The sequence below is a fragment of the Apiospora phragmitis genome, assembly GCF_038363925.1.
Source record: "Apiospora phragmitis strain CBS 135458 chromosome Unknown utg000007l:2111988.0-4706623.0:1.0-2598199.0, whole genome shotgun sequence".
NCBI classification, from domain to species: domain Eukaryota; kingdom Fungi; phylum Ascomycota; class Sordariomycetes; order Amphisphaeriales; family Apiosporaceae; genus Apiospora; species Apiospora phragmitis.
In genome coordinates, this window is record NW_027117406.1 from 396,421 (window position 1) to 413,289 (window position 16,869).

Consider the following 16,869-nt stretch of genomic DNA (forward strand, 5'->3'; position numbering starts at 1 on the left):
TGCTTACTATCCTATTCCAGAAGTACCTCAAAAGGACGTCGCTTATCTGCCTTTTGTCTCTGGCTGGGGTTGCGCAGGATACAGCTCCAAGCGGTGAATAAGTGAGATTAGGAATCCCGACTCTAAGCCTCACTCGAGTTGCTCTTCGCACTCGGGTGAGGGCCAATTTTCGACATGATCTCATCCAGGAATCTCGCCTAATCTCTCGTCGGCGGTCTGACAGATAATACGGGAGAGACGTACGCCGTGAATTCTTATGCGATTCGGCGACAGATGTGCCAATGAGAGAGAGACGGACCTTTTTACTTGGCATCGTCTCTTGGGGAACTGCACAACTCTGTTTGCCTTCCAGAAGACCTTGGCAAGCTTGGTGTTCTGACGCGAGGCCACCATGCCCAGACACCCACCCTTGGATCCCTTTCCCCTCTTACCCCAGCTACGTTAGGTGTTATGTGCATAAGATGGAACCACACCACCCACCACACCTCATCCCATCATCCCACACGGGTACACTAGTGGGCCGAAAGCAGCAGGGCTGACATGCACGGTATGCTGACTGGGCGCCATCCATCCCACACGGGAAGTGAGTGTCTGAACTTGGTTGGGGACTGTTCTGGAGCTGCGCTTGCGACCAGCTCGGAGTTGTAGAAGAGTGCGGGTGCGGGTGCGGCCAAGCATTAATCAGGCCGCTATATGGGTATGTCAGAAGATAATGTAGGTCAGTACGGAGTAGCCAATGTACGTAGTCATAAAGATGGAGGCCAAAAAATTGGGCAATTAACAAATCACAGCTTCTCCGGGGTTCGTTGACTCTCCTCAAAAGCAGGAGAATGACAAACCATAACCTACGACAAAAGCAGGGGTAGCTGTCTAGCTCATAGGACAGCTACTGGCTATATGCAGCTATGGTTGGTGAGGGAAATATTCTTGGCATTTGGCGTTTGGCAATGCTGTCGATCCAAAGGGCTGGGCTGGGCTGGGCTTGAACTCTGTCAGACTGACAGACATTGTTCCAATGCGGAGGGATTTCGGGGACCGACGACGGAAATAAACCATGCGAACGAGGAAAAGCCCCGGTAACCCGACCAAGCCAAGAGCCATCAATACCCAAACCAAGACTTCAAAATGACTTATGACCTCTCTCAGCTCCCTCTCCTCCGCCACGATACCAGACAGAACCAAAGGACGTGATGTAATCCTTAGGTGTCGAAGGGTCCACGTAAGGACGCAAGGGTAGAGTAAGTAATTACATGTAGTGTAGTTTTAGATGGCGCGCCCTACGTATGTGCCGTGTCCCGCCCGTTCGGACTCGGGTTTTGGAATCCAGGATCATTGGCCAAACTCCGACCGACTCAATTGCTGGTGCGATATGACAGCTAGGGTGAGGCTAGGAGGATCTCCTCGGATGGATTGGAGATCTGCATTCCATGAAAAGTCCGGAAAGTTTAATTGTGAATCACTATCATCAGTGTCGTGCTAGGTAGCAGGTAGCAGCCACAAGTACAACCCAAACCATATCCCAGTCGGAAGCGATGGGCATATGTACAGCCCGGCCGCCACGCCGGTTCTCGAGGGTCCCTCCCACTCCCTCGACGAGTAACGCGGGTAACAAAAACGCCAGGCCAAGCCAAGTAACATGGGTTGATGATGGGTGGGCATGCACTATTCTTGTTTCCCGCGGAAGGACGACCATCCTTTGTGCCTTTTTATGCTTCTCGGTCACACACACCATCATCGTAAAGGGCGCGCGGGTAATACTGCTTGCTTGCTGCACGGTCAGCAATGCTTTTCCGTTCGTCATTTTTTATATCTGTATCTGCAGCATGATCAAGACACACCTGCAGTGGATTTCTGGAAGGCAAAAACACAAGAAAGACTTGCCTTTTTCATGCTTTGTCGCGCGCCTTGCTTCCATTGCTTACTCTCCAGCTCGCGGCTTGCAGCCGTAACAGCAGGACCATCTACGACAGACGGCTAAGCAAAGCCATCTCGCCGGTCCCAGGGTCCAGAGAGGTACGGACAAGTAAGACTCGTTAACTCCGGCCTTGTTACGTACATGTATTGATGACCGGCGTATCTGCATACTATTACCTCGCCTCGCGTATATGTACCTTCGCATCTAGCTGTCCCTCTCTTCCTCACTCCCGCCTATACGGACACCAAAAGGATCGGGAAGTAGATAGGAGCTCTTAGCTCATCGTGGTTCTTGTCTTTCAATGTGACGTATGTCCGGGCTGTGAATCGCGTCTCTATCTATTGCATTTCATTGCCCAGAGTGGATGAATCAAGAAGAGTGAAATACACCGGTCGGCGCATCATAGTAAGCAGGCGTGATATGGACGGCATTCGGGAAAGCGGTATCGTGTCCTAACCCCGTCCCGTCACAACCCCCAATCCTGCAACCACCACCCAAGACATTGGCATTTGACTAATACTCATAATTTGATAATAGTTGGTACGTTTCTCTAGAAACTTACGTGACGGGGCGCCTAATTACTTAACCAATACCAAGAAGCATCCAAGAAGGCTGCGCCTCTGTTTAACGACGCCCGTTGTCCGTCCAGGCTGTTCGTCGCTCGGCTTGGCAGCTTGGTTTCTCCGGTTTTGCATACCATCCTTGCATTGCTCCTCTCGGCAACTTTCCTGCCTCTTTTCTTACAGGGAGAGAGAAAGCATTGTAGGCGAGGAGCCCGAGTAAGATACCTGAAGGTACGCTGACAAATACAGGCACCATCCCACTCCCAGCTTCAACTTTACTCCGTATTAGACGACAGAAGAAGAAAAGAAAGTTGCCGGGCTGTTGACTAAGTAGACAGGGAGGAACGGACAGGGGAATTGTTCCTCCCTCAACCATCGTTGCTGACTTAATTGTCCCGAACTGCTCTCTCCCTGTTTTTAGTATTCGCTTGGTTCTTCCCTACCGCTAAATGAAATGACCAATCAGCCATGTAAGCAAGGAAATGTGTACGTAGATCATCAGAAAAGTTCCTCCCGCCTTTTCTCGCTTGTATAATCCAATGAACTATGCGAAGGAGAAAGAAAAGAAAAAAAAAAAACAGTGTCCTAAATCTGTACCTGTCCGGAGAGAAATAAGGGCGGCCGGATTCTACCAATGCCCGAGTTGTCGATGTCGACGCGGCTGTGAACCCCCCTCTCCCCTGTCCTCCCATGGATTAATGACAGCTCGGGGTAGGTAGGTACTTTTCTGCAGGTATCCAATCACTATAGTAAGTATATCGTAAGTAGTTATGCAGCCAAGATGGTTCCGTGAGGTAAGAAGATTCCGGAAGGCAGCTTTCACATCTAATACTTACATAAGTCTTTACTCCTTACTCCGGGCCCCGTTCTCGCTTTCTGACCATTTTTGTATACATAGCGCTCCACGGATAATCCGAGCCAAGCCTATAGCGGTTCTCCCTCCCACCTTTCCCCTTGGACCCCCCACCCAAGCCATGGAAGTTGCGTGTCCCTCCCCTACTACTAATGTAAGACCCGATCTGGCCGCGGGCTCGGCTAGCAGGACAGTTCCGCGTGCCGAGTCGGCCAAGGGGGCAACCGTCTCCCCGCGAGATGACCAAGAAAACGGCGGGTAAGATTTGTTCGTTTGCATAACTTTGGGGTAATGTAAGGGAGCAACCTCTCAAGACCTTGTAGGTACATCCTCGGGAATTTGCCGAGAGAAGACGCACCGTAAGGTAAGGGTCCCTCAGGCGCGGCTGCATTGTCAAGCATCCTGTCTTACGCTCTAAACAACTGAGCCCATGGCTATGGGTATCATATGTCATAATATGACGCCTCATATACCATACTTGATGCTATCACGTTTACGATACCAACGGGCATCGTGAGACTCGCAGGGAAATGACAATCAACCAACCCCAGCAGCGTGTGCTGTTACTTGCAAGGGAGTGGTAAGTGGTAAACAAAGAATGTCTCTTGGTATAGGATATATACACGAGCCTCATACAAACCCGTTCCGTTAACACTTCCAACAATAGGTCCTAGCGGGGTTTATGTGCACTTAGGTTTTTTCCTTTCCTCCCCTTTTCCTTCCTTACTTGGGGCATGCGCCTCGGGCAACCGAACCCCCTCCCGGTCCATCCAATGCCATCCATCCACTATGCCTCTTCTTCTGGTTGCTCGACGAACAAGGGTTCGAGCTTGTCCCAGGCATGCTCATCCCCTTCTCCGAACTTTTCTCTCTGTTGCCAATACTCGCCGTTGAACTTCCAGTAGGACTCCCCTGTGATCTCACACGTGGCTCGGGTGAACCAGGGAGAGCTATAGCTTTCACCGTGCTCCTCGCGGGCCTTCCTACGCCTACGCTGCTCGTCCTCGAGCCGCTCCTTTTCCGTGGCAGCAATGTCGTACTCGCCGTCTTCCATGGCCCTTTGGTCTGGTCGGTAGCGCGAATCGGTCTTGGCAATGTATTTGCGCAAGTTATCGTCGAGGTGGTTGAAAGTCAGCACGAAGGGCGTGAGGTTGAAAGGGATGCCCTGCGGCCTTTCATTGGCTTGCCAGACGAGGAAGGCCTTGCTCGTGTCGCTGATGCTTTCGCGGATCGCGGCCCCGCCATCTGCCGGCTCTTCAACCGTCGCCTCGAAGCCAGGCGTGTAGCGAGCGTATATCTTGGAGTTCCAATGTCCGCCGATACTGACACGTACACGGCCGTCTGGGCCCACGATCTTGCCCGCAACTTGGTACGCGCTTGAAGCCTTCCATCCACGCTGCTTGAAGTCGAGATGGCACACCTCGCCCGTCGTCCAGTTCTTGATCTGCACGGGGCCATAGTTGTCGACGGTAGGGCTACCCGTAATGATACCAACAACAGCGGAGTTGGGCTTCTTCCATGAGTAGTAGTCCGCTTTGCCGCCCGCTTTCGGTTGCAGTTTCACGAACCACGTACCCAGATGGTTGATATCGAACGATTTCCCGTAGAACTTGGACTTTACGTTGGACTCACCCCAGTAGGTCCAGTTGGCAGACTCGGCGTGCACGGCTCCGATCGGAGGATGATGGCTGATTTGCTCGGTGAAGAAACGGTAGCCCTTGTCTGGCCGTACGTACTCGAAAGTCTCGGCTAAGAGAGGGTTGAAAGGCTTCGCAACTCTGCCAATAGTCGACGCAAACTCGCTGGCGGCGAATGCCGCAACGTACAGCATTCGCTCGACCGATTCTGTGCGCTCTGCTGCGAGGTCCAAGAGCTCGGCATACTCCATATCCTCAGCAGCTCTGTAGAGCATAGACGTAGGTTCATTGAAAGTAACGGGGAGCGTCATCTTTGTCATATCCTTGCCAATCATGGATTTGAGAATACCCTAGAGTAAACATTAGTTGTCAGTCAGACAATGTCGCGGCATCATCATTGAAAACGTACCCATAGCGAAATCTTCGGTCTGTTGTCTGCATCGATCTTGAGACGTGTTCGTATACCGTTCTCATAGCCTTTGTAGGAGCTGCTAATATCAAGCCCCCCAGATACAACGACCTCATGCTGGCTGTCAAGTTGCGAGACCTCCGAGGCTGGCATTGGCTCGACATCGACTTCCCCAGCGTCTACCGCATCGAAGAACTCCTCTTGTTCTGACTCCGAGTCATTAGAGATATCTACGACTTGCGACAGAGCGGTAGGCCGTCTGTTCAACGGCGGTGGTGACTTTAAAGCCACCGCAGGCGGGGCCAGTTCAGTAGGCTTGGTGGTAGGTTCGGCCTCCTCAGCAGTTGCTGTCGCCTCAGGTACTGGAACTGCAATACTGTGACTGCTGACAGGGCGGCTGTTATTATTGCTGCCTTCCATCACTTCACGCAAAGCCCTCTTTGTAATCTTGTGCTTCATCTCGGCTTTCCCAACCCGCTCCTCGAGCTCCTCCTGCTCTTTCGCAACCTTGGCCATGCTCTCTTCCCACATTTGTCGCATCTCGATTTCTTGATCCAAGCGGTACTGCCAATGAGCGTCGCGGTCTTTCGATATTCTCAAAAGATCCCCCATAAGTCCCTTGAGACTCTTGATAGCCGCATCGTACGCCGTGAGAGCTTGCGAAGCTTTGGGGTCCCCGATAGACATGTCTGGATTGCGGTTAGCCTCTGCAAGTAATGCAGAGCTGACCTGGGCGAGAGTATCGAGCTGTAGTTTGGCTGATTGAGCGGTGATGTTGAAAGCATCCTTAGTCGCGGTAGGTCTCTCGCCACCACTCGATTCCTCATCATCGTCGTCATACTCGCGGCCTAGGCCCCCATTACTTGGAGCCTTGGACATGTCATCTCCTGCGGCGTCGGCGAACTCATCATCTACACTGCCCGTAGTGCTTGCCCTAGATATTCCAACACGGGAAATGGATGCCTTAGCCGATGGCATGCGGGACAGCTGGACACTACTTCGGTCAGCGACGCTGGCAGCTTCGCTCTGAGGAGGTTCCAATATGGAGGGATCGGCTGATCTGGTGGTCGTGAGTTGGTCTTTGGCCTGACGGAGGAATTCATCCTTCTGAGCCTTCTGCTTTACCTCCTCTTTCGCCTGATCCTTCATCCACTGTATGGCGTTGTTCAATGCCCAGAACCATCGTTTCGCCTCCACCTCGTGGTTGGCTTTCAGTGTGTATTTGACGGAGGACTTGCCAATGATCTCGAATTTGGTCTTCTCATCGGGGCTCATATGAAGCTTTGCGATCCGCATGCTTATGGCACCCCGGCATGCGTTCTCCGCATCGTCTTGGTGCTTGTAGTAGCTCAGAACGCCGTTCTCGAGCACGAACCAACGCAACTGGTAGCCTTTTCGATAATTTGTCCATTTCTTGAGGTATCCTTTCATAGTGGGATCTCGGCTGCCCAGAGAGTCAGAAGCGGCGGGAGCGGCTCCTCCTTGCGAGGCGACATGGCCCAGAACGGCCTTTTCCTGAATGCCGCGCTGGGCAGCCACCGCAGCAGGGGACTTTTTCAGCATGGCCCTTGTAACGTCGTCTTTTGTCACGTCCTGGGGAAGCTTGCCCTTGCGATCACGCTGGAAGGGATCGGCGCCGTGAAGCAACAGAGCCTGGATAAGCTTCACGTCCTTCTTACGGGCCGCCTCGTGAAGCAGAGTGCCTCCGGCCTGCATAGTCATCGGATCGGAGGGAAGCTCGATGCTATTGATATCCAAGATTGTCTTTACGCGGGGCTCCTCCAAAACCTCACCCAAAGTATCGTATGCCCCACTCCTCACCAAATCCTGAACCTGCTTGACCTTGTCCTGTACGAAGAGTGTCCGAGAGAGTTGTAGCATCTGGAAGATGTCGGGGTTGCGAGCCACGTCGAGCGGCAACTTGCCCTGGTTGTTTGCGATGGCATCGTTGATGTCTTTCTGATCCAAAAGGAGGCGTACCACAGACGCGCGACCCTGGGTTGCGGCGATATGTAAGGGTAGGTTTCCGTCCTTGTCCCGTGCATTGATATCAATCACACCAGCGCCGTCCGAGAGGACATACTCGATAACATCGCCCTCGGCGCATTGTATGGCGAGATGCAGAATGGTTGTGTCCTCCAGAGGTCCTATACTCGCCGCACTCACAGAGGGATATGCTAGCTCGGTTCGCATTCTCCGAGGTTTCGCGGATGGCCTTGGATATGGCAGCAGTATTGCCACTTCGGAGGGCCTCGACGATGCGGAATTTGCGTACGGATTGCTCGATGGTCGATGTGCGATCGCCGGCCGTGAGACTCATCCGATTGGGGGCCGCCGAAGCGCTCGGAGCAGCCTGGTGCTGCTGCTGGGATGGCACTCGACCGAGTGACATGTTGGAAGTGTGACCCTTTACTGAGGGGCTGTGGCCTATGGGGGACTGGGCTATAGTTGGACGGGACGCGAGGCCGGAAGCGTGGTGTGAAGCGTCCTCGGAGGCGTTTTCGTCGTCGCCTGCAGCAGAGCGGCTGTCTTTGTCCTTCCGACGCAACAGGTTCAGAGCGGAGGAGCGCGAGCGCTTATGTTGACTGTTTACCACGTATGCATGAATTAGCTCTGGGGCTCTCTTGGCAAGGGCCGCAAAGGCACTCCGCCCGATATTTGAGTTATTCTGGGTACCGTAGTCTAGTCGTAAGTACAGTCGACTTAGACTTGACCGATAGGCGTGAACCCAAACGGCGGCAAGCCCAAAACGAACGCACAGAGATCAGAGAGAGATGTGCGCCACGGGTCGGCAACTCAATACGATAAGGTTTGGAAATCTGACGTGCGGTGCGCAGAGAGATTTGACAGACGGGCCGCGGCGAGGCAATTGAATATGTACTCACCTGTCCCCAGCCTCTGACATGGTCTAGTATCCGAGTGAACAAGACACGACGACAACAACAACGGAGGGTGAAATCTAAAAAATACTGTCGGCAGCGAGGGAGATGACGGCGATTGCCATGAAGTAGGGTTTCAATAAAGAAGATGAGAACCGCAGGTGTCTTGTTGTGTCTCTGGTCTTTCAATCGTGCCATGTCGGTCCAGTGCCTGCCCTTATTGGTGTGGAGTAAGCCTTAAGGGCCAGGTCGATTACATGAGAATCGAGCTGGAAAGCGGGAGCCCCTCAAGTGGTGTGAATAAGAATTCGCCGGATTATATTTCGACTTTTTAAGTCTTTACGTTTAAGAATTACGACAAAGTTAATATTGGCCTTTTTAAAATAAAAGAAAAATATAACAAGTAACTTAATAACTAAATTACTTAAAGTTATTTATTTCGAAGCTTTTAAACTGTGTTTTTTATTTTATATAAAATTTTTAAGTGTACGACTATCAAGGCGGTCGAGGGAAACCGGCCAATTCTTGTTCACACCACTTGCCCCTCTACGTCATGGCACGGACCAAGCGAGTCGTTGCTGCGGGCGTTGCTGCGGGCTTGATTGGCTGGAGGTCAAAATTCGTCAAGGCAGGAAGGAGGATAAGAAACAATGTCGTGTCGCACGCCACGAGGAATGCGACAAGCAAACATTTGTTCGATTTCATTCACGCAAATTCACATTTCCTTTCATCGTCATACTTTACGCATTCTAGTCACACATATAAGATATACATAAGATATGAGGATCCCTGTTTAGTGCAGACGGTATATATTCATTTGCTTAACGTTGCGTCCCTCCGCCCTACGCCCTCCGCCCTCCGCCCTCCGTCCACGAATACTACCTACTATGAGTTAGGCAAATCCGTCCCATCGGGTGCGCACGCATGACGGCATCCACGGCCTCCGGTTGAATTACTTATTTGTAGGTAGCTAATAGCCGCCGCACGCACATAGCCGGATACCTCATCAACGCATATCACTACTCACCTCGTAGACCTTTAGGTACATCATAATCCTTCAATACCATTTTGTCTGACCACCACCAAAGCCTGCGTACTGTTGCTGCGCCATCATTCATCCCTAATTTTGCGAATGGCTTCACAACCCGTGTGGAAACCATTTTGAAACCCGAAACCCCATTTAGGTAAAGTTTGTATGAGTTTCACGATAGATTCAGCTATTCAGCTACTACTGACTCCCTATCTTTACTTGCCATTGCACCATTATATAAATACGTGTCTACATTCGGAATACTCCGAATCTTGTCTGTCCGTGCTTGACCTCGTTCTTTCCCAAAAGTGCTGCACCAAGTCCTAAGCCAAGATACCGCCGGGTGCGCTGTGGTGGAATGACACCATCATCCTACCATGGCGTTAGTAATCATCCGGAAACAGGAAATATATCAAAGCCTTTGGTGTGCGAGTACTTACCCAGAGTCTCGCCGACGAATAGACAGAATCACTCTCGCTCTCGATACGATCCCTCAGCTCCGGGTCGGGATTCTGTCCCACCGTCTCCATGACCTTGGAGAGCTGCTCACCACCCATGACCCCTATGCGGGCATTGGGCCACATCCACAGGAATCTGGGGCTGTAGGCACGCCCGCACATTCCGTAGTTCCCGGCCCCGTAACTGCCGCCTACGACGACCGTGAACTTGGGTACATCGGCACACGAGACGGCCGTCACCAACTTGGCGCCATGCTTGGCAATGCCGTCGCGTTCGGCCTCTTTCCCGACCATGAACCCACTGATATTCTGGAGGAAAACCAACGGAATGCCTCGCTGTGCGCAGAGTTCGATGAAATGGGCTCCCTTTTGCGCCGAGGTGGCAAACAGAATGCCGTTATTCGCGACAATGCCCACACGATGCCCGTAGATGCTCGCGAATCCCGTCACGAGGGTCGAGCCGTATTCACGCTTGAACTCGGAGAAATGAGACCCATCCACGATACGGGCAATGACCTCATGTATCGGGAGGGGTTTCCGGAGGTTTGTAGACGCAATGCCGAGGAGTTCTGACTCCGAGTAGAGGGGTTCGGAAAACGAAGCGGCGGGAGGCGCAGCTTTGCTTGGCCAGTTTAGGTTGCTGATGGATCTTCGTGCGAGTACGATGGCATGCGCGTCGTCAACAGCAAGATAGTCCGAGACCCCGGATACAGTGGTGTGCATTTCTCCTCCACCCAGCTCCTCGGCAGACACTTCCTCGCCTGTAGCAGCCTTTACGAGCGGTGGTCCAGCCAGGAAGATGTGACCTTGTTTCTCCACAATGATATTCTCGTCACTCATTGCTGGGACGTAGGCACCACCGGCAGTGCACAGTCCCATGACCACTGAGATCTGAGGGATACCTTGAGCACTCATACGTGCCTGGTTGTAGAATATGCGACCGAAATGCTCGCGATCCGGGAAGACATCGGATTGGTGGGGCAGGTTTGCGCCTCCGGAGTCAACAAGGTATATGCAACTATTTTGATCTGTTAGTCAGGGTTTGCCTATAAGTACATAGCCACAGGTGGTGGGCCAACTCACGGCAGATTATTCTCTTGGGCGATGGCTTGAGCTCTCAGATGCTTCTTGACCGTGATTGGATAGTATGTGCCGCCCTTGACCGTGCTGTCGTTCGCAACGATCATACACATCACGCCCTCGACGACACCGACCCCGGTAATGATGCCGCCGGCAGGGACCTCGGCTTCCGGATAGAGTTCGTGGCCCGCCAACGGCGAGAGCTCCATGAATGTGGACCCCAGGTCTATCAGTGCCGTGACTCGGTCTCGCGGCAGGAGCTTCTTTCTTGCGAGATGCTTCTCCCTGGCCTTTGCGGAGCCTCCCTGCTGGGCCGCCCGCGTGAGCTTCTCCAATCTTGCCATGGCCTCGCTCATTGCGCGCTCGTTCTCTTTGAACTCGTCCGCGGTCGAGTCCACATTGCTTTGTATCACAGAGATGGCGTTCGCTTGGTAGGGAGCGGTATACGAAGACACGGCGCGGCAGGACGGTGGTGTCCTGCGGGACAGACTATAGCGGGGAATGACATGGCGATAAGACCGACTCAATTGGCGCCCTACACTGAGTATATCTCTTGGAGATCTTGATAGCGGCATTTTAAGTCAATGGCAGAGGAGAGCAACGATTACTAAAGAAGCAAGCAATCCCAAGAGACTGAGCTATACGGAGAAGTCTAGGTCTGGAATTCCGGGGTATTTGGCTGGAGAAGAGCTAGCCCCCAGATTACAATTGCAAGGGCCGGGATGTGGCAGCTGAAGTGACGTGGAGCCGAAGATTGCCGCACTAAGCCGCTCGGCATAACAGGACCGAGCAGGCAATGCCAGCCTGGGTTCCGAGGGACAACACCCGAGCCTCCTTACCAATTGAATATTCTTGGGATTTCACGAGGTCCAGGTTTTTCCCTCTCAATCACAGGTAAACCATCTACCACTTCCTTCCATAAATACAAGAAATTCAAGTATGCGGGGTTTCAAGTCCTTGGCGCGACCAGCGAGCCGTGCTCTCTCATCAAGAAGCAAGCAATTCACACCTGCCGTCACACACAGCGTCCGCCATGCATCCACCTCCAAACATCCTCAAGGCTTCGAGGCCCCCACGCCGGCCGACCTGACGGAGCTGAGGGAGCGCGTGCAGGAGTTCACCCGCCGCGAGATCCCGGAGGAGCTGGCCGCCCACACGGACAAGAGCAACGCCTTCCCCAACGAGATGTGGCCCAAGCTGGGCGAGGCGGGCTTCCTGGGCATGACGGCCGACGAGGCGTACGGCGGGCTGGTCATGGGCTACCAGGCGCACTGCGTCGTCATGGAGGAGATGTCGCGGGCGAGCGGGTCCATCGGGCTCAGCTACGCGGCCCACTCGCAGCTGTGCGTGAACCAGATCTCGCTCAACGGGACCGCCGCGCAGAAGCAGAAGTACCTGCCGGGCCTGGTCGCGGGCACCACCGTCGGCGCCCTCGCCATGTCCGAGTCGGGCGCCGGCAGCGACGTCGTGAGCATGCGCACGACGGCCAAGCCCGTCGACGGCGGCCACCTGCTCAACGGCACCAAGATGTGGATCACCAACGGGCCCGACGCCGACGTCATCGTCGTCTACGCCAAGACGGAGCCCGAGAAGGGCTCCAAGGGCATCACGGCCTTCCTGGTCGACACCAAGTCCGACGGCTTCAGCTGCGCGCGGAAGCTCGACAAGATGGGCATGCGCGGCAGCAACACGGGCGAGCTGGCGTTCAGCGACGTGTTCGTGCCCAGCGAGAACATCCTCGGCCAGGTGAACGGCGGCGTCCGCGTGCTCATGGAGGGGCTCGACCTCGAGCGTTTGGTCCTCAGCGCGGGCCCTCTGGGGATCATGCAGGCTGCGCTGGATGTGGCATTGCCCTTCACCCACCAGAGGAAGCAGTTCGGCAGCCCCATTGCGCACAACCAGTTCGTCCAAGGAAAACTCGCGGATATGTACACAAAGATGCAGGCGTCAAAAGCCTACACATATAATACGGCACGGGCTGTGGACGAAGAGGGTATTATCAAGACGCAGGACTGCGCCGGCGCGATTCTGTACGCTGCCGAGCGGGCCACGGAGTGTACTCTGGACTGCATTCAGCTCTTGGGCGGAATGGGTTACGTAGAGGAGATGCCGGCCTCGAGATTATTGCGAGAGTAAGTTACTGTCCCCGAGTTGCTCCAAGTTCAATGCTAATGATATCCGCAAGTGCCAAACTCTACGAAATAGGCGCTGGGACATCGGAGATCAGGCGAATGGTGATAGGAAGAGCATTCAACAAGGAATTTGCTCACTTTGCTACATAAGATACCTCACAGTGTCCATATACTCCTCAAAAGCCACTGTTAGATAGAACATCAGACAAATGTTAGAGCTTCTGATACGTGCGCCATAGCTACCTTGATCCAGAGGTCAAGTGCTGTTCTATGTGTGAATAATGCCTATCCATTTCTATTGATCTCACGCGTTAAAAACAGCAATTCTATCTACATAGTTTCGGGCCACGCAAATCGCCTCTACCAATTGTAATCATCTCCTTTTTACTACACAGATATCCCAATGGCACAATTCGCCCCCCTCTCCCTTTTATCAGGGGCATTTAAATCAAATACGCAAGCCGCTCCCTAGTATTGTTAACGATGAATATTGACCCCTGAGCTAGTAAAAGTCGCTTTACCGAAGTTTTGCCTCAAATACCCACCAAGGACCAGATGCCGGTCGTAATGATGAACAACCCCTTCTCCGGTCTCTTGTACATGGTACTTCGGCAATCGATATAATGGTGTATGACAATGCACAAAGAGCTTTAGAGTGATCGTCATTGCAGTCATTATCCGAGGGACGATCAGGACTGGATTCCGCATGTGGTTTCGGTTCCGGATCGAAGTCATGCAAGCAAGTTCGTCGCCGCAAGCCTTTTGTGGCCGTTTGCCAAATCACCGGAGGACACAAAGTCGCCGCCACTAGCACTCTATGTTGTGATCTCGATTCGCGATATATCCCCTTGTTTGGGTCACTCCGTCGTTGCGAACACCATCCACCGGCCGGAACGAGGTGTGTATGCTCGAGTCAACAACAATCGACGCTAGATGCTTTTCCAGCAGCAGCAGAAAGCGGGATGTTCATTAGAAATCAGCATTTAGCTTTCCCAGTTGCATTTTGCACTCACTCTAAGGTTAACGGTGTCCAGGATTGGTCACATGTTCTCAGTCTGCATTGATTACCGGGTGGAGAGGGTTGGTTCACGGCGCACAACACATAGATATATGCATTGCGTTATCGACCGATAAAAAACAACATGGTATAGAACCAATCATAGGGATATCAGTCATCTGCCGCCCGGAGGAGGGGGCGGGCACACCTGCACGGAGACCCTGGCCGACCGAGTCTTTGGGCAACACGTAGGTATGTAAGCAGCATGTACTGTATGCATGCCTTAGCACGACATGACCCAAGGACGGACTGAATGGCATATGTCAGGAGTCGGAGAGGGCCATGCGCTGCAAGTCCCTGGTTCGATGGCGCGCCGGAGTCGTATACATAAGTAAGCTAATTTATATATCGGCTGTGCAGCAGAAGCGTGCATAGGATTTGCATATACTCCGTAGGTGCGTGGCATTGAGATTAGGCGTTGCGTTTCCTGTGGTCGTATGAGTCTTGGTGGCGTTCTTTCGGTCGGCATGGTTCTGGTGGTGGTGTGTATTGAGGCTGACTTTTTCTCAATGTCACACAGCATGTGATGAGGACGACGCCACCCAGGGCGGTACCCTCCACACGCCCCGTCCAGAGCCGCCATATACCTATTTTTATGATACATCAATAGAAAGACCCGAAAGCACATCTGCGGTGAACTGAGGTCGCGAACCCCCACGAATGAGTTCGGGATCCGGGGCTGATGGTCCACCTGAATCGTCCCGACCGAATCTGACACGTCTGATGGCCGCAACGATCCAATGATGTCGGAAAGCCTGGCGGTGCGAAGGCAAACTGCTATGCGAGCCCTTGGTGGTGATCGAACACCGGTCCAGGCTTGGGAGCACATTGTGCCCCCCTGCACAGCTTCACGGTCGGTTAGCTGGCTGCATGTGCTAAAGGCCGCGAACGCAACCTCGGGCGGGCATTTAGCGACGTTCCGGAAAGCTCGCGTACATATCACGGGAAAGGGACAATGTCACCTTTACTGCGTGAGTTCCTTTGCTGCTTTCTGTTCAAGCGAACGCCACTGACATAAGGATGACTGCAGGCTTTCTAAGCGCGTGACAGCAACGAGTTAGTATTAGCGAACCGTAGCCCATAAGGGGGCCGGGCCGCGTCTGACAAGAGACAGCTGAGTCAAAAAACTTGCCCGCCCATCCGCTCACCGGTCCCCGTGATGGGTGGGGTGCATATAACCGTCATTCGGACACAAGAAACGGTGTGGCTGTCTTGCTCGTACCTGCAGGCCGGAATCAGAAATGCCAGGGGACGTATAGGGTCTTTGCATCAGCATAGATATATAGGCATATACTAGCTGGTATGCAAAATTAGTTACGTAGATTGACTGGGATGGTTATCGGACGCTCCGCAAGGCCACTTCATTATGATGGGCATGAGTGATATCACGCTATCAAAGCGAAGGAATGGAGGCCGAGAGTGTTCTTGATGCCTCATTATCTTCAGTGAAAGGCCTCAGTTATCTCACACGTACCTTATGTAGCAAGACCGCTTGGTCGGTATGTACCTGCTTGGGCTACTCTCAGTTGTGTGGTCCTTTTCTTGGCATGGGTGCCCATGTGCCATCCCTACACGTGGTAAAGTTGAAGCTTGGTGTCGTGCCTGGATCGTGGGGTAGGATACGGTTGAATTGGGGTCACGGAGTTAAGGTCAGATGGTGGTAGCTTTGCTCCGCATACAGTTGAGAGATGATAGATCGTAAACCGTCCCACAGCTCATCAACATCGCGTCCCGGCCATTCTCTTTCGCCCGTAGCTACTTAAGTAAGCAGCTACCGAAGGGGCTCGTCAGCATAGAATAGGCACTAGAGTCGTTGCCCGATGAACCAACCGCTGGACCAATGGATAATGGATCCCAGGTATATAGCTGAAGAAACACTCTGGCGAGGGGTTGTCGTTGCAAAGCGACGGCCGTGATCAGATTGCATGTTGCAAATCTGGGGGGTCACACGACCTGGGAGATTTCCCCACTTGCCGCTGATCGTAGATATAGCAAGCTCTAATAAGACTGCATCTGGAAAGAAGAGGGAACCTATGGGAGCTTCTATTGGGGACGCATTGTGGGAGCGTTTCTTGTACAACGCTCGAGCTGATGTTGATCTTTTCTGTTGTTTGTATGTATGTAGTTGTACTTGGAAACGGATGCTGACAGGAAGCTTCCGCTGGTTCCCATGTTCCTCTAATCGCCTCGTTGCTTACGTACATAGGCAGCGCAATCAATGCACGCAGCAGGGAGTGGATGTCCACTCTGGTGATATATCCCCCCTCTCTCTCTCTATCAGTAGCAAATCACTCATAGAAGAAAAGGCTCAGTGCTATGGGTTATCAAGAGTGTATTAATAATGGCCTCCAGCACTGGCAGGCAGCACCACCCACCACCCTAACTCACCGCGGAAATAACCGTAGGTGAAAGCGGCTGGGCGCGCTGATCCTTGCATTGATTAGGTGGGAATTCGTTCTAGAACCATAACCTCCCCTCCCCCTGACCACTTATAGTACCCCTAATAATGGCCACCAAACGTGCCTAGATGGGAGTCTACTACACTTAGGTAGACACGTATGTATGGTGCTCGCTCGTATGGTGTTGTGCCCATCCACGAATACTTTACTTGCACAATAATATTTACATCTACACAGCAAGGGAGGGGCGGGCAAAGACGCACGTCTAGGTAGTAGTACCAGAACACAATGATCGCTCATCCCGACCCAGATCTCCGGACCAGGCATGACTCGATTTGCAATATATACGGAGTATATACAATATACTACGGGTAACCGAGATAGAAATGGAGGATGGGCAATCTAGGGATTGACTCGGCACAGACTTTGCGGGTGACCAACCTCGGCATGCAAGACC

General features: G+C 52.9%; 3 protein-coding genes across 3 annotated transcripts; 1 reads left to right on the forward strand and 2 right to left on the reverse strand.

Moving 5' to 3' along the window:
* Positions 1-4,118: 4,118 nt before the first annotated feature.
* Positions 4,119-8,381, reverse strand: PG994_007734 (oxysterol-binding protein; the record flags this gene model as incomplete). Its single annotated transcript, XM_066859143.1, has 4 exons — positions 4,119-5,318; positions 5,378-7,408; positions 7,461-8,059; positions 8,348-8,381. The coding sequence occupies 4 exons, from the start codon at positions 8,379-8,381 to the stop codon at positions 4,119-4,121; spliced, it is 3,864 nt and encodes a 1,287-aa protein (XP_066714630.1).
* Positions 8,382-9,535: 1,154 nt separating this feature from the next.
* Positions 9,536-11,399, reverse strand: PG994_007735 (methylcrotonoyl-CoA carboxylase beta chain; the record flags this gene model as incomplete). The annotated part of the gene is made up of 3 exons (XM_066859144.1): positions 9,536-9,658; positions 9,727-10,762; positions 10,828-11,399. 3 exons carry the CDS (start codon positions 11,397-11,399, stop codon positions 9,536-9,538), a joined length of 1,731 nt encoding a protein of 576 aa, XP_066714631.1.
* Positions 11,400-11,763: 364 nt separating this feature from the next.
* On the forward strand, positions 11,764-12,960 carry PG994_007736 (uncharacterized protein; the record flags this gene model as incomplete). The annotated part of the gene is made up of 1 exon (XM_066859145.1): positions 11,764-12,960. The coding sequence occupies one exon, from the start codon at positions 11,764-11,766 to the stop codon at positions 12,958-12,960; it is 1,197 nt and encodes a 398-aa protein (XP_066714632.1).
* Between the last annotated feature and the right edge of the window lie 3,909 nt (positions 12,961-16,869).